Source organism: Amblyomma americanum, chromosome 1 (assembly GCF_052857255.1).
Source record: "Amblyomma americanum isolate KBUSLIRL-KWMA chromosome 1, ASM5285725v1, whole genome shotgun sequence".
In the NCBI taxonomy this organism is placed as follows: Eukaryota; Metazoa; Arthropoda; class Arachnida; order Ixodida; family Ixodidae; genus Amblyomma; species Amblyomma americanum.
This window is the reverse complement of record NC_135497.1, coordinates 153232490-153257328: the sequence shown is the minus strand read 5'-3', so window position 1 is coordinate 153257328 and position 24839 is coordinate 153232490. Positions and strand designations below refer to the sequence as shown.

General features: G+C 45.6%; 1 protein-coding gene across 3 annotated transcripts in view; it reads left to right on the top strand.

Annotated features, from left to right (window-relative positions):
* Positions 1-17673, top strand: part of Herp (Homocysteine-induced endoplasmic reticulum protein) — a 35182-nt gene extending 17509 nt beyond the window's left edge. For all 3 annotated transcript variants that reach the window (XM_077647382.1, XM_077647383.1, XM_077647384.1), the window contains exons 6-10: positions 4893-5030; positions 8988-9156; positions 11000-11142; positions 12109-12247; positions 15369-17673. In XM_077647382.1, the coding sequence (XP_077503508.1) occupies positions 4893-5030; positions 8988-9156; positions 11000-11142; positions 12109-12247; positions 15369-15554 (775 nt within the window). In that variant the 3' untranslated portion in view covers positions 15555-17673. The remainder of the gene's footprint in view (positions 1-4892; positions 5031-8987; positions 9157-10999; positions 11143-12108; positions 12248-15368) is intronic.
* The last annotated feature ends 7166 nt before the right edge of the window (positions 17674-24839 follow it).

Below are 24839 nucleotides of genomic sequence, written 5' to 3'. Positions count from 1 at the left end.
GGGACTGGAAAAAATGTTTGAATTATTGAATTACCCAAAAAAAAGTCAAGAACTACTTGCATCGCTGCAAATTTCTTTGATGAAAGACTGGACAATGGTTGCCTGATTTTGAGATGAGGACAGCGCAGAAATAACTATTTCCCACATTTTCATTAATGCTCTGTGTGCATGCTGTCAGGAGCATCAAAGTAGAACTGCTCCAAACTTTTGCCGCCGCGGTGGCTGAGTGGTTATGGCGCTCGGCTGCTGGCCCGAAAGACGCGGGTTCGATCCTGGCCGCGGCGGTCGAATTTCGATGAAGGCGAAATTCTAGAGGCCCGTGTACTGTGCGATATGAGTGCACGTTAAAGAACCCCAGGTGGTCGAAATTCCCGGAGCCCTTCACTATGGTGTGTCTCATAGCCTGAGTCGCTTTGGGACGTTAAACCCCCATAAACCATAAACCAAACCAGAAATGCTCCAAAATCACAAGCCTCTCGCATCCTTCACGGTGCGACGTGGTGGTGCTCTACCACTACCATGTCACACCCATCATAATGGCACCATTGCAGTGTGGAGGCTTGTCAAGCCTCCGCACATGCGACGTGACAGTGGCACGTGACAAGCACGCAGTTTCGCTGTACTGGAAGAACGGAACCACATAGACTAAAGTGAAGGAAACAGCTCAGTGGCAAGAAAAAAAAATGAGGAAAGAAAACACCAGCGATGCGCCAATCAGCGTTCGAAACGGTGCTCAGCTTAGTCAGGTTGGTTGGTCGAGCCGCCGTCGCTGCGGGCTGGCTCAAAGCTCAAAAAAGCGAAACCAAAAGTGGGTGGTTGGACTGTCCTTGGGACGGGGCTGTTAATCGTTTGTCATGCCTTCCTCTTCAGTGAAAACTGTCATCGCTAGTTCTTGACACAGGCACCAGCAGAACTCAGTCAAGCACTCGTCTTAGCGCCGCATGAAACTTGGCAACAAAGTTGCACACACGATAGCGAGAGCACAAAGAAAAACAAGGCAGCGAGTCTGGCGAGGCCTCACCTGCACAGCCACGCCTTTAAAGAAAAAACATCACGGAAGTCACGTAGATTGCTGTTCGTTGTCAGCAGTCCCGTACCCAGCTTCCGGTGCAAGACTGATGATGAGAGCTATTAGCACAGATGCACGTGGTAATCAAGCACCTCAGTGTTTTCGGCACTCTTAATACAGGTCAAGTTTGTAATAATGAGATGCCTTTACACTCGTTCAATTACACACGTTAATCTGATCAATCAATTACACATGTTAATCTGAAATATTCATTATCTTGAAATTCTTAGTAGTAAAATATTTTTATATTGAAAATATAGGCATTCCAGCAGGAATTTTCAAAAAGTTCATATATCTGAAAAAAATCTTAAATATGAGGTTTGTAGTTGTGAGAGTTCGTTGTATATGCATCACCATGTGGTTTTCACCTATGACCGCTAAATAATTTATCTAATTTCTTCTCTTTCCTGTTTCTGTTTTGGTATTAATAGTCGAGTGATGGCTGTGATGTCAAAGGTCAGTATAGGTCACATGGGGCATGAAAAAAACTAATCTAATCGCTGCTTCGTCATCTTAATTTGCTAGAATGCTAAAGCCAGCCTGCCTAAGAGCTATAATCGCTAGTGAGAAAGCGGCAGTAATATCGCAGCTTTTTTCTTGTCTCACATGACCTACCAAGTGTTTCAGGGAAGACTTCAGTAATATTTAAAAATATGCTTTTTGAAGTAAAATGTGGCTTTTGCGGGCATAGTATTGCCAGTGTTGGCAGACACCGGAAAGCCGGTGAATCGTTTTAAGTAGTAAGCTGGTAATGAACTTTTTAACTATTTGATGCCTAGTTGCAATTAGATTTGTAGCTGGTCGTTAGTATAGCCATATCAGTTTATAGAATTTAGAAAACGCGATTACCCTTGGCGCTATGGCTCGACAAAATTTGTCTTTTTTTGACTAGTTACTTACACTGGAAAGGTTTCTTTGCCTGCATGCTTTATGAAAGTGCATGTGTTTCGGCATGATGTAGCCAAATTTTGCCAAGCCACAGTGCCAAGGATATTCGCATTTTCAAAATTCTAAAATTCTATACGGCTTTTACTAACGACCGGCTGTAGATCTTTAATTGCAACCAGTTGTCTAGCTATGATAGTTAAAAATTTAATTATTAAAAATTAGTTAACCAGCTTACTACTTAAAATGATTCACTGGCTTTGCGGTGTCCGCTAACACTTGTAATACTATGCCGCAAGAGCCACATTTTTACCACAAAAAGCCTATATTTGAAAATTTTTTAGTCGTCCCTGGTATACTGACCTTTGCTGTCATAGCCATCGCTCAGCTGTTGAAACCAGAACAGGTGAAAGAAGAAACGTGATTATCAATTATTTAGCAGTCATCTTTTTCAGAACACATAGTGGGCACTGCCTTTTGTTAGATTTAACAATTGGAGCAAACAAGGAATGTAAACAGAATCGTATCATTGCCTCAATTTAGCTTGTCGGTCATGTGATATTTCATGTAGGATGTACCGTATTTACGCGCGTAATTTGCGCATTTTTTATTCAGAAATTAGGGCTCTAAGAAGGGGGTGTGCAAATTATGCGGGGATTTCGCGAGCGCGACTTAAAAAACTCCAAAAAGGTCATAACGCGCAATGTAGGTTTAGTGTATGTTGCTGCGTATACGTCAGCACCCGGACCCGCACCCTACGCTGGCCGCCCCTCGGAAAAAAGTTCACTCTAAATAAAGAGCCGCGTACCCCCTCCCCCCCCCCCCCCTTGCGGGTTGGCATGAAGGTGCATGCACGAAGCTGAATAAGACACTAAAACAGCGTCATTCCTTGTGGCCCAGCCAATTGTTCGGTAGTTCCGGATTCCGTAAGTTTGCTTTCGCAACTTCGCCCGGGAAAGCAACCGCGAATCAATAAATCAATTATCACACCACGCAATTCTTTAACAGTACCGTTGCTTGGCTGCCTCGGCAATAAACGTGAATAACAGATTTCTGTGGTCTATGTGAATAAAAGCTCCCACATGTGCCTTCCTACCTGGTATACCTCGGGTACCATTCTTTACCAGTTCAGTCAGTTCAGTTCAGAATCTCAATAAACGAAAATCTGTTTAGCGAAATTGCCGCTTAAATGGGAAAAAAGAGAAGCCCATTAATCAGAGCCAAAATTTCCACACCATTGAGTAAACGAAACTAGAAACAAAACTGAAGCTTCAACTAGTTAAGCAAGCTCACCATTATGGTATGCGTCATTGTCTGGTTTCTGTTTCTGGTGCAGGCAAAATTGGCAGCGCAAATGCTGAAGAGTAGGGGTGCGTGAATGCGAATCGAAAATGTCTATTATTTGGTTCATGTTCAAAACTTTCCTAATATTTGGCAGCGACTGAATATCTCGGGCTTTCATAAATCATAGCATGGTAAATTTAAAATAGCACAGCAAATTGCCTGAAGACCAAGTTTAAAGGGCCGCCGCGGTGGCTCAGTGGTTATGCTGCTCGATTGCTGACCCGGAAGACGTGGGTTCGATACCGGCCACGGCAGCCAAGTTTCGATGGAGGTGAAATGCTAGGGGCCCGTGTGCTGTGCGATGTCAGTGCATATTGAAGAACCACAGGTGGCCGTAATTATCAGTCTTCCACTACAGCATCCCTCATAGCCTGAGTCACGTTGGGATGTTAAACCCTATCAAATCGAATCAAACCGAGTTTAAAGTGTCGGGAAAGCAGTACAAAAGCCTACTCTTCGCTTTCTTTGTTGTTAATCACATGGGCCAGTCACATTTTGACACTGCTAGGCTTGGACTTCAAATTTCGCAAGCAGGCTTTCTCCCATAATCTCGCTAGGTGAAAACATGGCTGACCACCCACTTCAAATGATAGCAGCTTTTTGTTTCATCCTTCCGTATTGTGTTTCATACTTAACTCCCACACCCATGGCACTCGTCATGTCACTTTCACAATACATCAAGAGTGACCTTCACGTTTTGGTAAACAGTGATGTGCGGAAAAGCCCACTTGCAGAATTTCACATGGGGCTCCTTAAGGGGGATGGGTGGCAAGTCAAGATGTCACCGGCAGGCCAAGTGATTGTGCAAATATGCCGCCTATTGCATGGTGCATTGTAGCCTGTGCACCTCTGACGTACGCATAACAGGAGACGTGACAATGATAGGAGGGCGCTTTCAATAAACCAAAAAATAGCCTGGCCACATAGTTTTGCTTTCCGAGCTTCACAGCACGCTCATTAGCTGTTCAGAGTAAATGGCTGCAACAGTGTGCCAGCGCTGCCATAATTAATGTGAGTTCTACACAAATGTATCTTTCAAACTGAAGTAGTTCATGTTTGCATTATCACACGCTTTCTGTCAACAATGAAGCGCAAGTGAAGACATGCATGGAGGAAGAAGGGAGCCAGCCTCACCGTGCTGAGCACCTCCCCATCAGAGAATATTTAATGCAGAAAATTCAAAAAGGTCGACTGGTCACCCTTTGGATGATCTTATAAGGAACCAGCCCATTGCACCAGGAATCACTGCACAATCGACAGTTTTCTTTCATTTGCAGTGCTGTGTAAAAAACATTCATACCCATTGCAGTGGAACTCCTGGTAAATGAAGCGTATTTTCCTGGTCCCCTGAGGCTCCGTTTAAAGAGAGTCCAGAGTATTTAAGCTGTTTTCAGTTAAGGTGTACTGCCGCTTTGCATGTAGTTATTGTGCAGTCCCGCAAGGTACGCCTTAACAAGGTTTCACTGCAGTACTTAAATGTTGTTCATGCTTTTTCACCTTTATTGGATGTTGAACTAACTGTTAACAGCTCCATTTAATTGTCTTGTGTTTAAGCAAATGGGTTTAATAAAGTTCCTTTAACATTCTCTTGCAGCCCTGGTGCAGTGCCTAATGGCCAGATGCCCATTGCTTTGGGCATGCCACCAGGGGCATCAAGCCCTGAACAGCTGGTCCAGCAAGTGGCTCTTGCTCAACAGCTCTATGCACACTACTTCACCCAGTACATGCATCTGTGAGTACACATGTTCCGTCCACCCTTTTAAGGTTCTTATTTAGTGTCCTGTCATCTGGGGGAATCTCTTGGGTCATTTACAGCATAAATCTGGAATGTCTATACCAAACATGGGTAACTTTTGTTCCGGAGCTTTCCACTCTGAAACGAAAGGAGTTACTCATTTTATGAGGTAGAGCCTAATTTTGGCAAGTCAAGTTCAAAGGGGGCATAAACTGTGTTTGCATTACACAACCTTTGCATTAAAGGTGGCTAATCGGAGCATGGTGCTACCGCACTGTGGTCACAAGCATGCAGTAACTCTTTTTATCTGTGTGTGGCCACCCAACACTGAGAGCAAGTAGTGGATCTGTAGTAGCCTCCAACACGCTGGCTTCGCATCGATGCCGCCTGGCTGCCAATTCCTTGTGGCCACTGAAATAAACTGGTCTCCACTGCCCCACTGGCGCTTATGCATGCAGCAGAACAGCATGCATAGTGCATGCTGAGGACCAAGATCACAGCTGGCAATAAGCAGCACGTGCTGATGGCAGAAGGTCACAAGCGAAACCAGTTTTAGCATGGACCAGACGTACGAGCATATGCATATACTGTAACAGCTGGGCGGCTGCTGTGCATGTGCAGCAGGTGTGTGGCTGCTTTGGTATACATCTACACTAGTGCATGTCCGCTTTTATAAAGCTCTACACGCAAGCCACATGTGTACATGGCACCATGAGTACCGTTGTAACTGTGCACTCAAGACAACCCAGTGATAGCTAGTCATGGTTACAGGCATGCAGCCATTTGCTACTGGGCTGGAGAGTAGCCACCGAGCTGCCGTGTTTTGCCGGCTGGGGCAGCTTGGCTGTATATATTGATGCGTCGAAATTACTGGGACTTTTATCATAATAAATGCGCAGAACTCTAATGAGACTGAAGAGGTAGTCCAGTGGTATGATTTAAGCTCGTTTAATTAACGAGATTTCACTGTGTGTCCTCCACCATATCATTTTTTTTTTCTTTAGGATATGCAAGTGAGTGTCACATAGGAAATACGATAATGCTAGCTGTCCAGTAAGCTGCACATCTTACTGGCCTGAGATATTCTAAAGATAAGTTACCTAGCCAACTTGTTCTGTGTGGCAGGTATCTGAAGAAGTAATTAATGCCTTCTAATGCAATTTTAGGGTTATACTTGAAGGTTGCAAACAAAGAAATGCTTTTTTTTTTAAACCCAGCATAAGTTATGACCGTAGTTCAGTTGCTAGGTAAGTTAGTGTTCCTCACCGCGAGAAAACAGGCATTTTTCAGGGTGGCGTGTATAAAAAAATAAAAAATAAAGATATTGTTGCTTACGAAGAAAAAACTTCTATTTGCAGAATTAGAGAGATTTGCACAAAAATTCCCAAGACGGTCAATTATATTAATAAAAAATCTAGAATATGTGCTTAATGTGTTGTCAACAACCGAAAATTCGGACCTCTGATTTTTCGGACGTGCTTGATTATTGACTTTTTGCGGCTCTGCGACATAGCTCATAGAGCCAGTGTATAAGAGCGCCTGAAATTTCGGATGCACCGCACTTGACTGCTCGATTTTTCAGACCTCGTTCGCACTCACCACCAATGCCCAAGCCGCCATGTGATGTGTACAGTGGAACCTCGGTAATTAAAACTGCAAGGGGGATCGCAAACTTGATCAAACAAAATTCAAGCTGAAAGGAGCATCGTAAATGGCAGGGCTGATATTCTCCGCGAGTCGGCACAATGCACCCGCGTGGTTTCGAATTCGTACTGTTCCTCGACGTAGTCCGCCGCATACACTTAAACACTTGTCACAGTTCGCGGAACTCATTTAACCTCTAGTGTTTCATCCAGACTACAGGAAGAGGAGCGAAGAGAGCAGGAGGCATACTGCTTCACGGAGACGGCGAGCGGAGAAGAAAATGATGGTGCATTTCAAAGTGAGGTTAGCATACCCACACAAAACGCGCAATCCTGACTTTACTATCGTAAATAGGTCAACAGCTGCCGTTTCGATGGCAGGCAAGGCGCATACCATATTATACACAAGCCACCGCAGAGTGCATGTCACCGGTTATGCTGCTGATTTTGGCTCTAGTCGCTAGGCCTAATTACGAAGGCCAACGCTGACGGAGCGCTTGCTTCAACCGTTTGTCGGTTCTTATCGTTTCCCCATCTTCACCTTATTGTCATTCCGGACCCTTCGTACTGCGGGCACAGCGCAGTTCCCGCAGTGGCGGGTTCGCTTTCGTGTCTAGACTTCGTTCCAGATCATATGCTTTCATCGGCGACGTGCCGAAGGCAGTACAGCCATCATAAGCCGAGCTCGTGAAAGCTGTTGCCGCGCGTCGGGTACACAGGCGACGGGCGCAGAGATTTAGTCATGAGGATCTTCTGAAGTGCACTTGACTACTGACCCCATCATCGGGTGTATTGGGAATAAGTTAAGTGATTTTTTGTGTGTGTGAGATTTGATTTTTCTGACAATATCGCGATCTTTAGAGGGTCCAAAAAATTGGTCCTCAACTTACTATGCCAGAAACAAGTATTCAAGTTAACAAAATTCTTCATGCTGAACTTTGCGGTAAGTAAAAAAAAAAACGGTCACGCGAATGGCTTTGGGCTAGTCCACAGTGCGGTGGCAAAGTTCGACCCCGAGCTGTCATGGAGAAAACTCGATTTGATGGCATGAAATCATTCATAACATGTCCACTGCCTTCAGAGAGGCTTGGAACTTAGCATCTCCTTGGCAATAGCGACAATGAAAGTTATAAATGGGCAGCATCAACAGTCAGGGCTGGGCGGAGCAGTCATATCTCTCCAAACTAAGCTCAGACGAAGGGACATCTTTTTACATAAACCTGTTGCATGCATCTGCAGAGTTTCAAGTTTCAAAGCTGTGCAGTTGGGAGAACACCGCCATTGGTGAGCAGGGCTGTGTGAGACGAGGACGCCACTTTGGATGCCTTACTCGCCGTGATCACTACACATTCACAGGTTTCATGGGAAACATAAAAATACCCTCTCATATGGGCAATGATAAAACTATCTGGAAGTGAAGTACAAATCTTTTGCAACAAAATGGATGGCATTACCTGAAGCAGCCTTCTTTTCTTCATGGCTTGAAGCTCTTTCAGGTTCCTGGAACTTTCATTCACGGTTTAAGTTGTCCTTTCAGCGCCCCCGAAATCCCCTTTCTTCACGCTTGAAATTCCTTCCGTGGGTGGGCTAGATAAGGCATCATCATCATCGTCAGCCTAAGTATGCCTATTACAGGGCAAAGGCCTCTTCCATATCTCTCCAATTAACCCTGTCCTGTGCCAGCAGTGTCCTCCCTATCCACGCAAACATCTTAATCTCATACGGCCACCTAGCTTTCTGCCGTCCCCTGCTTGCATTGCATTTTGACTTTTCTGCTCTTTTATACAGCTTGGCTTGTTTTCATTATCAAAACATGTGAGGTCTGCCATGCTGTGCCACTTGTATACTGGACTCAAAATCGCAGTATGAAACAAACATGGACAGAAAGTTAACACTCATACAATGCTATCACAGCTGAAGAAAATGTGCCGTGTTAGTGCAGCGTACTCAACTTAATGCGAAGGAATGTTATGAGAAGGCAAGATAACCGATGGTCATTAATGGTAACAGATTGGATTCCAAGCAAAGGCAAGTGTAGCGGGGGGCCAGTAGAAAGTTAATTGGGCTGATGTGATCAGGAAGTTCGTGGGGATAAGGTGGCCGCAGCTGGCACAGGACCGAGTTAATTGGAGAGATATGGGAGTGGATTTTGTCCTTGCAGTGGGCGTAGTCAGGATGGTGATGATTATGACTGAACTTAACATTGTAGCTGCGTCTCAACTTTCTTTTGTCTGCTTTACTCTGTGATTCAGTGTGTTGCGCAAACACGCCCAGCTTTTTCCACTCGCATAACCAGGGTGCTGTATTGCAGCATGCACCAGGCAGCAGCTCCTGTGGCTGCCCAGGCCAGTGCTCCACGCCCACCAAGCCCAGAGGCGGAGGCACCAGGGGCCCCCGCAGCAGCCCCTCCAGTCCCGCGTGCTGCTCCAGACAACCGTGGACCTCGCATGAATGCCCAGGGTGGCCCACTGCTTGATGAGGTCAGCCAGTCAGCATGCAGTAGATTTCCATTTATTTGAATGAAGCAACATTACTGCTAGCCATGGAAGTGGGCAGCAGTTAAGAGTGGGCACAGGGCTGTATTATGGTTCAGCTTATGCTTAGGATGCCAAGTGCTCTGGAAAAGATGTATTGAAGGCTTGAAGCTCCAAGTTATCTGGAAGCAGTCTTTGCTGTTAATGTTGTTTGACAGCATTCATTGAATGTATCCTATGTGTGGGACTGTAGTGCCCTTATTAAGTGCTCGGGAATGTACGTGTGTAGGGGTCTATGAATATTTGACTACACAAATGTAAATAAAATACAGTAGAACTCACTGTTACATTCCTGGGCGCTGCGTTTTCCCAGCTGCTGCATTCTAGTGAGCAAATCCACCTTTAGCTTTCGTAGAAATCCATGCAATTCAAACTCGGCTGTTACGTCGCAGTTGTGGCAATGATCCAGCATGGTACGTAATAGTGCTTTGCCCCGTGCCAACATTTTGACAGCCTACGTTTGGTGCACAGCACATCGACAGCCAAAGTTCCTCTACACTCCATTGGCACTTGACTCGGGCTACCATCATGTTCGCCAGCTTCTGACACGCTGCACCCACGCCTACACAACACACGCTTATGACGGTGTGAATTTTTTTTGCAGCTGTTTGTACACCAGTTCTACCATCAATGTGGCATGAGCGAAACGACCTAATGCACAAAAATGAAACTATGCTGTAGTGGACGCCGTGCAGGCAGCGCTGTACGAAATGTGGTTTCGGGTTGGCTCAGAATCTTTTGTTTATCATCAGCCTTTTCTTGTTCCCTGCAGCTTAAAAAACGTAGTTTGTAGATTCCAGTAGAGGAGTGCGCAATAGCATATGAGTGCCAGAACTTCACCCACTCCCTCTTCTCTGCTGCCTCCCTTCTGCAAGCAAATGCTCAGGCAAATCGAGATCCCCGTCACGGCATTTCGGACATTCTGCATGTGAGAGCCATAAAGCTTTGCAAATTCCAGAGAAGCGTGTTGCGCTTACAAGAAATAAAAAAAATTGCATGCAACTATGTACTGCGTTTGTCAATGTACAGCCCAGGGGGTGTCCTTCTAAACCTTGGAGCAGGGCTTTCTAACATATCTGGCAGTCCTAAACTTGGGAGGGTGGAGGACACGAGTTCCTCCTGCCTTCTAGAGATTAGGATGGTTGAGGATGCAAAACTAGCCATGCTGCAGGGCTGAGAAGCAAACCCCTTGGGCTGTATATTTTTGACAATGGGGGCATAAAAATTTCTGCGCAGTGTATTCGGCTACTACATTTACCAGCTGGTATGTTGTCTTTCCACGGTCCTGTGAAAAACGCAACGGCAGAGTTCTGTAGCAAGTTCTCAAACTGTTAAGCCCCAACTCGATGGACACATCCTACGCGTACCAGCGGAGCGCCTACGCACACGGGCGTACGCTGGATCCTGTCTGCGCATGCGCAAAGCGCGACGCGCGCGCAGGCGCGAGCAGGGGCGGGGTCCGGTTTACAACAATAGGAGGACAGTGGGAGCTCTCGGGGACTCTTTTCTTTATGGCTTGAACCTATCCCAGGTTCCTGGAACTTTTCTTCGCGGTTTAAGTTGTCCTTTCAGCGCCCCCCAAATCCCCTTACTTCACGCCCCAGCACAGGGAGCATGGAGGTGTATGACTTTTTTCGACGCTTGGCACGGCGCGGCGCTGGGCGCGTAGGCGCTCCGCCGTACGCCTAGGATGTGTGCATCGAGTTGGGGCTTTAGGGTGGCATAGTGAATTTCTAACAATATTCAGGTTTCCTGAATCATCTGATACAGTGCTTTGTGGTTTTTCTAGGAGGAAGAAGAAGCAGCTCAGCGTGACTGGCTTGACTGGGTCTACACTGTGAGCAGGGCAACTGTTCTGTTGAGCATCGTTTACTTCTACTCCTCCTTCGGAAGGTTCCTTGTCGTCACTGGCATCGCTCTGCTTATGTACCTGTAAGCACTCACTGTGGCTTCCACTTGCATGGTGTGCACAGTGATAGTCCAGACCCAAATTTGCTGCAGCTTACGAGCAGGACAAAATGTACTTATTGGCTGCTGCTGTATGCACAGACGTATTACACCTCTATGCATGCATTAATGCCTGCACATATATTTAAAGACTGCTTACACTCACTTGTCCTCAAGTGTGCGCCAAAGAAGCATTTCTGTTACTGCACCATTCTTCAGATAAATCTAGGAACATTTTCCACTGTGGCTCAGTAAATAGCATTTGGCTTGTGCACCAATTAGGCGCATGCACAAACTACGCAAGTAAATACGGTAATAGCAAGTAGCATTGCTTGCTGTCATTCTTTGCTGTAATAGTAGTGCAGTAAATTAAAAGGTGCACAGCTCTCTTGGCGGCCTTGTTGTGTGATCTTGTTGTTCAGCTGTTTCATTAACTGCACAGCATTTTTTCCTGTGTATGTCATGCTTTATTAGGAATGCTTGTGCACTGAAGGGCATGTTTGCAGGCTCAGATAATCATCCTTTACACATTATTTAACGTTATTGATGTTAGTAACAGAAGGGCCACACTCTTCACTGCCCTTTGATTTTGCTTCAAAGGACGAGTGTGTTCTACAAAGGCAAAATAATGAACAGAACTGAATTACTAATTCATACTTATAATTTATTGAACCACATACTTGGGGCATGCTTTTTTCCACAGGTCTTTAGTGCAGCGTTGAAATGGTTGCAGTATTGGAAGGTTTGCATTGGAACTGTGAAAATGAGGCTTTCTTAAATTGTTAACTGCTTCTGATGAATTTTAGGTGTGTAATGCCAGTAAGGATGAGAGAGAAAGAAAACGTTAATTGCACAACCCAGGTCTCGCATCTAGCAGAGGCAGCTAAAGAGTAGGTCCACTATTCCGTTATTCATCGACCGCTGTCATGAGAACTCGTGTTGCACTTGCAGGTACCAGGGAGGCTGGTTTGCAGCCCCACAGCAGCAGCAGCACCCAGAGCGCGGGCATGACCGGAACCGTGCGAGAGAGGCTAACAACCAGCAGCACCAGGCAGGCCATCCTGCTGGTGATCCCCAGGAGATGCCACAGGTGAGGCAAGGAACCTGACAGTTGAGGTTGTGGCACTTAACACAGTGTACTTTCTGTAACCTGCTATGTGTAGGCATGCAGGCGGACTAGACACCGGTGTCTAGTTCTTTTGTGTGTGTTTTTTTGCGCTGCTACTATGCCTAAGACAAGTAACCAACTCGCCCAAGAGCTTGTTTTACTGTAGAAAGTGAGCTGCACGGGATACTAATTCCTCCGCAATGTCCGACTTTTCTGCCTTTTGCGGCTTCAGTGATGATTGCAGACTTTTCCTGCAGCATCAAAAACTTGCGCTTTTTAACAGGAAGCGGCATATTTCCGACAAGCCAAAAAAACACTAGGCTCAAGCAAATCACAGGCAAATTCGGCGTGCACGAGGCAAACGGTGAGATAGCGTGGTTGGCATGCACGAGGCGTGGTAGCGAAAAGAAAGAGAACGGTTCGTTGTTCTCCCTAGATGCTTCCCCGGTTGGCCGGCGACATCATCACGTGAAACGTCACGTGCATGCGTAGTTGCCAATGGATGGGCTGGCAAAAAGACACTTTCAGTGAACAAAAAAAATCTCGTTGCTATCGTCATCATTACCGAACCGACAGCAATGGCCGTGGCGGTGCTTTTTGGCAGAAATTAACGGCCTCAACTTGTCGGATGAGTGTGCGCTGCAGTTTTGCCACTTCTCTCTTCCGAACTGGCTGATGTGCCGAAAAAATGTTGCAGATCGCTACCTCAAACTTTTGTTAATGTGGGACTGCTTTTTAAAAACTCGTTGCTGTTGAGAGGGGGCAAATGCATTGAACTCTATGGAAGTTCGCCAGGAATGCCAGAATTTTTCGTTGCCGCGAGAATTTCGTTCTTGAGGTCTTTCGTTGTTGAGGGGTTCAACTGTAATCGCATTTCTGCCTTATTTCTCAGTGTCGGGCTCCTGCTACAAAACATGAAGCTGCTCCAAATCGAATTTTCACCTGCTACAAAGCCTGCTCCAGAATGCTCTTGGCGATTCCCACCACCGCGAGGGTGCAAAATGGAAAGGCAGATATGGTGATAAGAAAGCAGAACCATCAAATACCTGGACTAAAGGCTTCATTGGCATTGGCTTTTTTACGTAGGCGCAGTGTCTAGAGCTTAAAACCAACATTAGAACCGGCAACTTATTGTTTACACTGTGATAGCTATTTTTGACTCTCATCGAAACGCCGCTTGCTGCAAGTATGGATCACAGTTGTGCGGTTCCCCGCTTTGAAGAGCATCACCATTTTTATTCCCTTGTACATTCGATGACCGATTTTTCGGACTCTCTAGGAACTGTGAAAACGACCGAAAAATCAGACAGCCCGGAAAATCAAATTTTTCCTAAAAAAATCACAAACTTATTGCCAACATGCCGGAGGAAGGGGTCAGTTGTATTGCACACATTCTAAAGCTCCTCATAACTAAATTTCGCCGCGCGACGTGTGCACGGACGACGAGCGGCGACAGCTTTCATGAGCTTGGCCTGGCTGTGCTGCCCTCGGCATGTCGCCGATGAACGCACGGGTTGAGACAGTCTAAACGGGGAAGCGAGCATGCCGCTGTGGGAACTGCGCTGCGCCTGCAGTACGATGGGCCCGGAACGAGAACGCGAAGATGGCGAAACAATAAGAACCGAGAAGCGGCTAAAGTAAGCGCTGCATTGGCGTTGGCCTTTGTCATTAGGCCTAGCGACTAGAGCCAAAATCGGCATCGTATCCAGCGATATGTGCTCTGCAGTGGCTTGTGTATAATGAGAGGCTATCAAAACGGCAGTTTTTCACGGTCTTACGATAGAAAAGTCAGGGTTGCGGTGCATTTTCTCACGGTTATGCTGACCTCGCTTTGAAATGCACCACCATTTCCTCCCATGCTCGCCGTCTCTGTGAAGCCATACGCCTCCCACGTGCTTCGCTGCTACCTCTTTCCATATTCGGGACGAAAGACTCTGCGCAGATGAGCTCTGCGAACTCCGACTGCTGTTCAAGTTCGTGCGGCGGAAGACGTTCAAGAAGAGTACGAATTTGAAACCACACGGGTGCAATGTGCCGACTCTCGCAGAATTTCAACATCGCAAGTTAAGAGGCTCGCTTTAAGCTTGAATTTCATTTTGTTTGATCAAATTTTTGATCTCTACTGCAGTTTGAATTAATGAAGTTCCACTGTACACATTATGTGGCGGCTTGGGTATTGGCAGCAAGTGCGAACAAGATCCGAAAAATCGAGCAGTCAGTTTCGGTGCGTCTGAAATTTCAGACGCTTTTATACACAGGCTCTATGGGCCATATCGCGGTGCCACGAAAAAGTCCGAATAATCAAGCATGTCTGAAAAATCAGGGGTCCGAATTTTCGGCCATCGACTGTATCTGCATTTCCGTACGCATCCCACACGCTTCACTGCTGGCTCCTCGCATATTCAGGACAAAGGGACATGACACAAATGAGCTCCACAAATTGTGACTACGGTAAAATCTCATTAGTTCGGCCCTGTTTATTCGGAAATCTGGATAATTCAGACTGCCACTGGAGTTTTGCCAAGCACCTATGGAATGGCGTCTGAAGCTTGTTTATTCAAATGCCCTTGGGCTGCCATCGGTTAAATCGGACAGGCTCCCGAAGTGGTGCCATGCTGAGGTATGACCTGCTCATCAAGCTATCGTCCAAATATTCATCCTAAGACCGGAACAGCATATTATCTCCCACGCCACTGTTATGTGCACGCAACGCGAGGCGTGGCTACAATCGGCGGGTCCCTGTCGATAGTTCGAGAGAGAGTCTGGCTGTGCAGTTTCATTTTCGGAGCTTCACCACCAGCCCGCACTCTCAGTTGTGCATATCAACCAGCCTGCTGAGCCGCATGCCATTTGGAATAATGATTGCCTTGTCGCTTATCTTTTTTGTTTGTTTTGTGTTTTGCGAAGCCGTATTGCCACTCCAGTGCCAATGCATGTTTCCCTCACTCCATCTGCGCGGTATTTTCACCCTTCTAGTGCAGCGAAACTCCACGCACATCTCGTGCTGTTCATTGTTTGTGCGGTGAAACCTCCTCACACGCGACGCGGCATGCTTTTAGCTCCACATTCCTTTTTGGGGGCTGAGCTCTACATCTTTGTGCAGGGAGAAACTGGACCACAGCAGCTAGAAGAGGCAATGGACCAAGATGACGATGGAATCATGGCACCACCAACCCCACCACCACCTCCGGAACCCCCGGTGTCGCCCATGACAACAGCCTGGACGTTTGTGGCCACCTTCTTCACCTCGCTTATCCCAGAGCAGCCACCACCAGTCAACGCCAACTGAAGTTCCTCTGCTGTCGGCATTTCTTCCTTTTTTCTTTTATGTACAATGGAGCCCCTTGGATGTCTACAAAGGGAGCGGAGCACAAAGAATCGTGTGAATGAAGTATCTGGCTGAGACAGTCTTGTCCTTTGCTCTTTTTTGTTCTTTTATGAAATCTCGTAGCCTTCCTGAGGAAGGTACCGTTAGTGAAAAGCAAAGGCCAATGTGGCATGCGCCACTTGTCGGAAATGCAGTGTGAGGTCATGGTTATGTATCCTTGTAAATTTTCTTTTTTTTTATGAAATTGTTTTTTTACTCTGTGTCTGTCGCACTGATTAAGTCTTACCCAAGGATACTCCTTTAGGAGATTTATTTGGAGTTTTTGTTTGTGCAATATTGATCATGCAGGAAAGATTATTTTCAAATTGAGGGAAGCAGTGCAATAATGTAGCTCTCAATTTTGAGTCGTGAATTTTTTTGTGGATTGGGTGGCACGTACCTAAATTGCGAAGAGATGCACGAAAGCGAAACCAAGACAAGGTGTTAACATTAGCTCTTTTCCCTCTTCATATATCTGTTTGTTAATGTTTATGTATAAGCATTTATCAGTTCATGAGCCAGGAAAAAAAAAAAACTAAAAATTTGTCTTCATTAAAGTATTTTAGCTTATTCCAGACTTTGTAAGAATTGCATATGGCCTAAACATGTGTTGGACGAGCACTTGCTAGTACGGTGTCAGTCTATTAGGGGGCATGCTCTCCTCTAAGGGCACTTCACTATTATACGCTGCTGATTTAGCAAGCGTTACATTGTTCATCTCCAAGAGATGATCTTATCCACAGAGGCTTTACACTTCTGCTGAGCTGCTGACAAATGTACAGCTTCTTTAGGGCATTGTAATATACACGTATATATATATTATTATATATACACATATTTCTTGTACATAAGAAATTGACACAAGGAATGGGAGATGAGACAGAGGCAATTGCATAAAGATGCCATTCACTGTCTGCATTTCATTTTTAGGAAGGTGAACATTTATATCTTTATTTTTTGCTATATGCCAACATCCCATGTCCTGTGAGTTGAAGGTTTACACTGTTGCCTTTTTAAAGTAAGATGTAATAGTCGCACAAGTGTCAGCGCACATTGTTTTGCTATTACATTCACAATTGTTCAAAGCTTATTCAGTATGCAAACTTTGCTGCAGCTCCAGTGAAGATGAGTGTTTTGAGGCAGCTGTGAGTGGGGGACACCTGATTTTGTTGAAACAAAAGTAGTGCCATTGTTTGTTATTTGTTGCTCAGCTGCAACAAACGTTTTACCGGGGCTAAAAAACTAACCATGGAGAACTTAGTGCAACAAATGTAGTGATTTATAATGATACAATAATTCTTTGTCTCCAAAGTGGGGACTTGCTCTAGCCAGTAGGTTTTCGATGCCTGTGTGATAACTGTATAGCATTTGTTGTTTCTCCATTGAGGAGAGTTAGATGGAAAGTTATTCATGTATGAGTGATGTCAAGAAAAGTGTCTTTTTTAGATGTTGCTTTGTACTACCCTTTTTTTCTCCCACATTGGTATTGGAATACTGTCTAGTCTGGAGAGGCATTGATTTTGCATATGGACTAGAAAGAAAGTGTGGCATTGTGTGGGCTGGGATGGTTTTTTGTGCAGCACTCTTGAGAACGATTTTAAGGTGACCACTTGAACTTAATTAGTGTGTCATTGCAGCTTATTTTTGTGAGGAGGGGGAACACTGTATCGGCATGGCTCACCCTTTGTTTTTTGTAATCTCTACAATCACTTCTATGAGAAGCAAATGGTGGTTGCAACTGGAAAGTCTGGTTCAACTGAACCATAGCTGATCACCTTCACATTGCCAGAGTCTGCAGCCATCCACCACCATGTCATTCTTTCCTCTCTATACAATGCATAAACTCCAAAGTTTGCTACTCCTGTACACTTTGACTTCTCTTTTACGTTGTTTTTCGCAGTTAGTACATTGGCTGGCACAAGTGCTTCTGCAGTGTAGGATTTGCCGCACATCACCCAAAGAATGTGATTTTTTTTTCCTGTATATAAAGCTAGTCCATTGTTTTTTTTACTGTGTAATAAAAATGTTTGCACAGTGGTTATCTCTGCTACATGTTATTTCTTTGACCTGCTTAACACGTTTGCAGCTCACATTAAGATTCGAGCACTTGCTCTGGAATTGCACCGTGCTAGTGAGAGAAAATGAGTAGCAGTTTCAGGGCTTTCAGTATTATCTGCTGCTAAAAGTATCTTGGAAAAAGATTCCCCATTAATCCATTAATAGGGCCGCCGCGGTGGCTGAGTGGTTATGGCGCTCGGCTGCCGGCCCGAAAGGCGCGGGTTCGATCCCGGCCGCGGTGGTCGAATTTCGATGGAGGCGAAATTCTAGAGGCCCGTGTGCTGTGCGATGTCAGTGCACGTAAAAGAACCCCAGGTGGTCGAAATTTCCGGAGCCCTTCACTACGGCGTCCCTCATAGCCTGAGTCGCTTTGGGACGTTAAATTCCCCATAAACCATAATCCATTAATAAGCTCCTGTTAACTTGATTGGTATCTAGAAGAAAAACTATAGTAAGTTCTCTTGGGAAATGGTTGTCCAAACAGGAAACAGGCTGTCCAAAAACTGGTCCAAAAACCTGGAGCCCCCCGCTATGGTGTGCAAACATCTATTAAAAGGAAAAAAACTATTTCTAAAGTCTGTTACATCACAATTTTCTAGACAGATTCTGGAGGCTTCTACCGTTACCTCACGTTGGTGCTTGAGCTTCACCATCGCATCTCTGAATAACTAGCATAATCAGTGAAATTTCTGAAAAAGGTTCTTCAAATCAACACTACGTGCATAGTTCTATAACAATATGCAGAGAAACTGTTGCCTCCCATCTACACGCAGTCCTCCAATGAATCGGTCCTAAGTACTAAATGTTGCATGTCAACAACTGCATTGGTCTATGCCAGAACTGCTGACCTGACTCTGTATATGACTTAAGTGCTTGGGATTGGGCTAGTTGGAGTATGATCATATGCAAGACATATGCTGTTTAGCTTGACAAAGACAATTGTTCATGTTCTCTTTTTTAGTAAAGTGTTATCGTTTGCTAAAGTTCTTGGTCACAGATGCTTAACCTGTCCACTGACTTACATATCTAACCAGTTTTCTGTCCTTGGCCACTGCTAGAGTCACTGCTAATGGAGGAAAGTTTATGATGTAAAACAGCGCAAAAAAGAACAACACAAACACAAGAGGGAAGAGACAAGCGCAGACTCACAACTGAAGTTTTATGAAAAAACTGCACGTAAATATACAAGATAACCATCAATAACTCAGCACCTCATAGCACACTTGATCATTCGCCAACTAGCCCAAATGTCTGCTCTGCTGTGAGAAGTTTATGCTATAATCGCTGTCATTGAAAAGTGCCCGAAAACTTCATCCAACTGACATATAGAGGTGCAAGTGTGTTGTACATTTTCACATTTGCACATAAGCAAACAGGCAAATATCTTGTGCAACGCTTATTGAATAATTAAGCCGCCGCGGTGGCTTGTTGGTTATGGTGCTCGGCTGCTGACCCGAAAGACATGGGTTTGATCCCGGCCGCGGCGGTTGAATTTCGATGGAGGCGAAATTTTAGAGGGCCGTGTGCTGTGCGATGTCGGTGCATGTTAAAGAACCCCAGGTGGTCGAAATTTCCGGAGCCCTTCACTATGGCATCCCTCATAGCCTGAGTTGCTTTGGGACGTTAAACTCCCATAAACCGAACCATTCTTATTGAATAACTTGCCTTTGTACCGCTAAAGATGTCCAAAAAGTTATAATTAGTAAATCGGATTAGAGTATCAAAATAATCTCCAAATAGTGCAGTTTCTAAAAAGGCTGCTGCATGCTGAACTGTTCCTATCCCTTCCTTTTTTCCACTTTCTAATGGAAGGGTGCAAACCCATGAGGAAAACAAGGTAGCAGTTGTTCGCGTGCATCCTAGTGCACTGCTAGGATGCGGGAACTTCGGCGCACCACCTCCACAACCAGTAAAAAAGGGTATGCTGCTAGGTGCGGGACGTTCAAAATATTCTCCTGTCGTGAAAATTTCGAATTCTGTCCGCTTTATTGAGTGCACGCCAAATTGCTGCCAATACTTCAAACACGAATACGCCTATATGAGAGTAACAAGGGAGTAAGCTGTCCTCTAACGCACACCCTTTTATGGGCACAGTATGCTGCCCAAGTTTCGGAGTAGATATCAGGCGCTAAGTACACGGAATACTATACTCTTGGAAGCGGAGGTATATTCCCACTGCAAAGCATAGTAATTCAATGCAGTTATCAATGAAAGGAGGCTTTTAATCGTGGCACCGGTTAGCAAGAAGACGAGGTTCAAACCTCTGTTAAAATATTCGTAACTGCTAGAACTTCGCATGTTTTGAAGAAGGAATTTGTTTCCGTTGCCAGCCGTAAGTACTGTGTATTTTTAGTGAGGAAAATTTATCAACCCCAGGACTTGGGCAGCATACCCCGCCTCGTAAAGGGAGTTTGCTAGAGGACAGTTTATTTCCTTTTTACTCTTGCATAGCAAAAATTGCGGCTTTTTTTTTTTTGATGCTCCATAACATTTCTGTCGATTCTTCTCTAGTGGTCACGATCTGCCTATGCAAGTTTTTATATATATTTTTTAACACTTGTTCACGTTATGTAGGATACCCTGTATATTTGGTCTTCTGCTATAGAGCGAGGTAGGGGAGTCGTTTTCATCTTCTCACTCAGCTGTGAAATGCCATTGAATCAGGTACTTAGTGCGCAGTGTCAAAGAAGTTTGATCAACGCATTTCAGTTTCCGCTTCCGCCTTGCTAATTTATTTTCACTAACTTCTAATGTTCCTGCAGGCACGTAGCCAGAAATTTTTTCCGGGAGGGGCCGTATAGGGCGAATCCCGTGGGGGTGGGGGTGGAGGGCAGGGCCTATGCCTAACAAGAGCACTGCTGGGGCTGTGATGGGGGGATATGATCGCGATTTTGGAGGGGGCCCGGGCCTCCCCCTTGGATATGTGCACGCCTGCGTTCCTGCTTCTTTTTGTACGAGTAGCGAAAGATAAAAAGACGAACTCGGTGATTTTGATACGCGAGCTTGGCCGGAGCACTCGTAGTTGTACCCTTAATTGGCTGCTGGTCGTGCTCTAGAATTCTAGAGCACTGTAATATGGTGTTTCTCTAGTAGAGGGCCTTGGTGGGAGCCGTTTGGCTATGCGCGCTCCCCAAGGCAATAAGTCTAGGTGTCTTTCTCTTTTTTTTTGGTCTGTACCTAACCGCATGCATTAATGAAATATTCAGAGATATCGCTCAGCCAACTTCCGTCAATTTTCGATCCGTTAATTCGTCTTTTTCTTCAGCTCACTCGCACAAGTCCTGACGGGTGCCTATACCTGGTTTGTCGTGTGATCGTTTGCCTTCGTGTTTTGCATTTTGCTGAGCTGTTACAATTGCGGGGCACACGCCGACATAGAAATTAAATTTGAATTGGACGCACTCAAAGACCGCCGCACGCGCATAGACAACTGGCCAGAGTGTGTCCAGCTGTTAAATAATTGCGTTCGAATCCTTGATGATTAACCATCCGAGGTGAAAATGTCCAAATCGGATTCCTTATGGTCCCAGTTCAAATTGTTTATTGGCCCATTCCCTGTAGCTGCTGGGACCATTAGCTGCTGTGACCAGTAGCCGCTGGAACTAGTAACTGCCGATACGATCAGTGTAATATATATGTCCTTAGATTTCTAACCTTTCTGACAAGTCACAAAATGTTTTAAAGAGTTGCTTAATGAATGATAATAAGCGCACCAAAAATTCAGGAAAACAAGCAACCTACACTATATATGTTCCCCTGCAGAACCACGCAGATCTGCCTATATATATCGAGAACACACAGCTGTAACTGTAGCAAGTGCCAACAAGACCAACAACAAAGCACTGCACATAATTAACTTACATGAGAAACATACACTCACGTTAATACAAACTCTTGCTATGAGCTCATGCATGCTTATATACTCCCTCATTAAGGGCATCCCACAGGTGTTAGTGGGGAACAAACATGGTTTTCTCATTAAATTTCAGCACTATTTTTGCAATTTATAGCAGAAAAACTCGAAGAGATTTAGGCTAAAGTTTTTGTTGAGGACCACCATTACAACATAAACAACAAAAAATTGACAATCGAACAACGAAAAGTTCTCCGTTGGAGCCAGTAGACCCCACTTCAGAACCAGAAGCTCTAAGCAGGGGCCAGAAGAGGCTTCTTACAGGGACCATTTCAACCAGCAGCAAACCAGAAGGCTTCCATCTGGGATGTGCCAGTAGACGGTGTTTGACAGTAGATGAAGTGGAAGCGGCATTTCGGCTCGCATGATGGTTCTTGCACACGAAGGCAACACCGGCAGCTTCACAGATCGGTTAATTCGAATTGATGTTTATTCAAACCTTCAGCTCCTTTTGAGTTTGAATTATCGAGGGTCGGTTGTAGTTATACGAGTACAATCATTTGTACAATGTCTGCTTCGAAACGCAGTAAAGGCCGTCAAGAATTGTTCAAAAAATCATCATTTAATTCGTGGGTAACGTCCCGAAGTGATACATGGTCAATGATGGACGCCGAAATGGAAGGCTACAAATGAATTTGGATCACCTGGGGATTTTTAACGTGTGGTGACATTGCACAGCACACAAATGTTTTTGTATTTTTATATTTTGCACGTAGGGCCTCTGCGGGCCCAGGGTCGAAACCGCGACCTTGGGATCAGCAGCCGAACACCGAAACCATCACCGAGTCACCACGGGTCTATAGAATGAGATTGCTGCTAATGCAGATTGCATTCTTTTGTTCGGACTGTGGGGGAAAAAACGGTTTTTTAGGATATGAAAGGCGCAGTAAAACTAATTTCTCGGTGGACACTTCAACCACGCTATAACCATGGCATGAGGGAAGAGAGCTGAAGGTGGGAGTGAAAGAAGGAAGGGAGAAAGAGGTGCCGTAGTGGACGGCTCCGTAATAATTTCGACCACCTGGGGATCTTTAACGTGCACTGACATCGCACAGCACACGGGCGCCTTTTGCGTTTAGCCTCCATCTAAAAGCGGCCGCCATGGCCGAATTCGAGCCCAGGTACTCCGGATCGGTATCTGAGCGCTCTAACCATTGAGCCACCGCGGCGGATACGGAGTTTGGATGATGCGAATCTTGTGGAACTAATTTTCGCGTGTACCGATCCGGTCCGGTTAGCTGAAGTCGAGGAAAAGGGACGAGGTGCGTTATCGTGCAGTCTGAATTATCCTTTGGTGAAAATGCAATAACTTGCGTGCAGTGGTAATTCCTAACATGTAAAAGTGTCAGAAATTTTTAGAAGTGGCTTTTTGGGTTAGAAGAGCGCTTTTTTCGGCATAGCATTATCATCAGCTGCAGTGGTGTAGAGCATCAGAATATAGCTAAGACGTGCTAACGCCGGTGAACTAATAATGAACGGCCAAGTTTTTAACTGTTACCGTTAGGCTCCTTATTTATAAGAGCCTTGTGGCCCGCCATAAGCAGTGTGCATATCAGTTTTTACAATTTCGGAAACGCCAGTCTCCTCTCCGCCGCAGCAAAAGCAATTTTGGGACCGCACACGGCCGAAACCGAAATCGTGCTACCAGAAAGAGCGCTAGCCGCACCTACATGGTGCATCACACAGCGCTGCGGGGGTCACGTGCTGGGTGGCTGGGAGCGACGAGTGCGTGGGTGAGCGGAAGGAGAGCACGTGACAGGCTCGCCGATGTGTGACACCTTTAGCGTGGCCGCAAAGCCGTCCGCTAAATACGCCGTTGCTACCGTTGCCAGGCTTGCCTAGCTACATTTGCCATACGGTAGCAGTTGCGGTAGTTGCCGCGTTCACCGTACGGTGGGGCTAAAACTTTCCAATTACGTTTTGGAAATCGTAAAAACTGATATGCACATTACTTGCGATTGGCCACAAGTCTCTCAATAAATAAGGAGCCTAACGGTAATAGTTAAAAACTTAACTGTTCAGTGTTATTTAACCAGCCTGCCTAGTTAGCACATCTCAGCTGCATTCTGATGCACTACACCGATGACAATGCTGTGCCGGAAAAAAAGCACTTATTACCCTAAAAACTTGTTTAAAAAATATTACTGGCACATTTAGGTGTTCAAGATAGCCAATTGGTATGCGTACGTACATGTCTGTGCCTGTTGTCAGGAGACATTATTCAAGATAAAAGAACATGAATGGGAGCACGAGAAAATTTTGTAACAAATACTTTAATTTGTTTTCCTTCACCATGTGCTTTTAGCCTCTTTTACGCAGGAAAATGTGCCTTGGTGATATTGAGCTCACGGCATTTTGGGGCCGCGTCTTTTGCTTCTTTTTCCGGATATCCGTCTCGAGCAGTAGGTTACGTAACGGGGATTATTGTCGATAATACTCTGTGCGACCAGTATGTTCCTGCATTCATAGGGCAAAATATAACCCAAGCGAGAACTCTTGCTTGCGTCACGCCTTGAGAAATCCAGTATACGGAAAGGGGTCATACTTTGGGCCATGGGGGCGGGGGGAGGGGGGAAATACTGCCAGCATTATCAATTTTTCGTTTTTGCACCTGGCTAGCAGCAATTAATGTATTCTTCAACTACTGTGTGTTATATGATTCCTTCTTGTCTATGAGATATATTATATTAGAATAAACGAATTACCTGAGCGAGCGAATTACGGTGTCGTGTGCACCAGCATTTCAGAAATTGATATTATTCAGGTCCGTCTTTTCACCGGCATCTAACCAAGGCGGGCGGATAATCCGAATTAATGCGAAGAGGTCACTGAACGTCGATCGGTTTGCCGCAACGAGAAATGAACGTCAGATCTGCACAGCGCACTACACCAAGCGGATGCCGACGACTCGAGGGAACGCACAACCAACAACGGAACACCGTAACGGAGGCAACAACAGGAGCATAACGGAGGTATAACATCGAAAAGTGCGCGCGTGCCCTGGCGTGCGCAGCGCCGCTGGTGCGCTTCGACAAAACTCGCATGTTATACACTGAGCCAGCACAAATACGCACACCGGGCGGTACACATGCAGGCGTCGACGGGCACACGTATGTAGTCACGGCTCGTGGGACGCGCACGGCCGCCGAAGATGTCCCGGTTGGCGGTGCCCCATTGTCCGCGCGCTCATTAGCTATGCAGGATCTTGTCAGCCGGGTGAACTTCCTCCTTTCTCG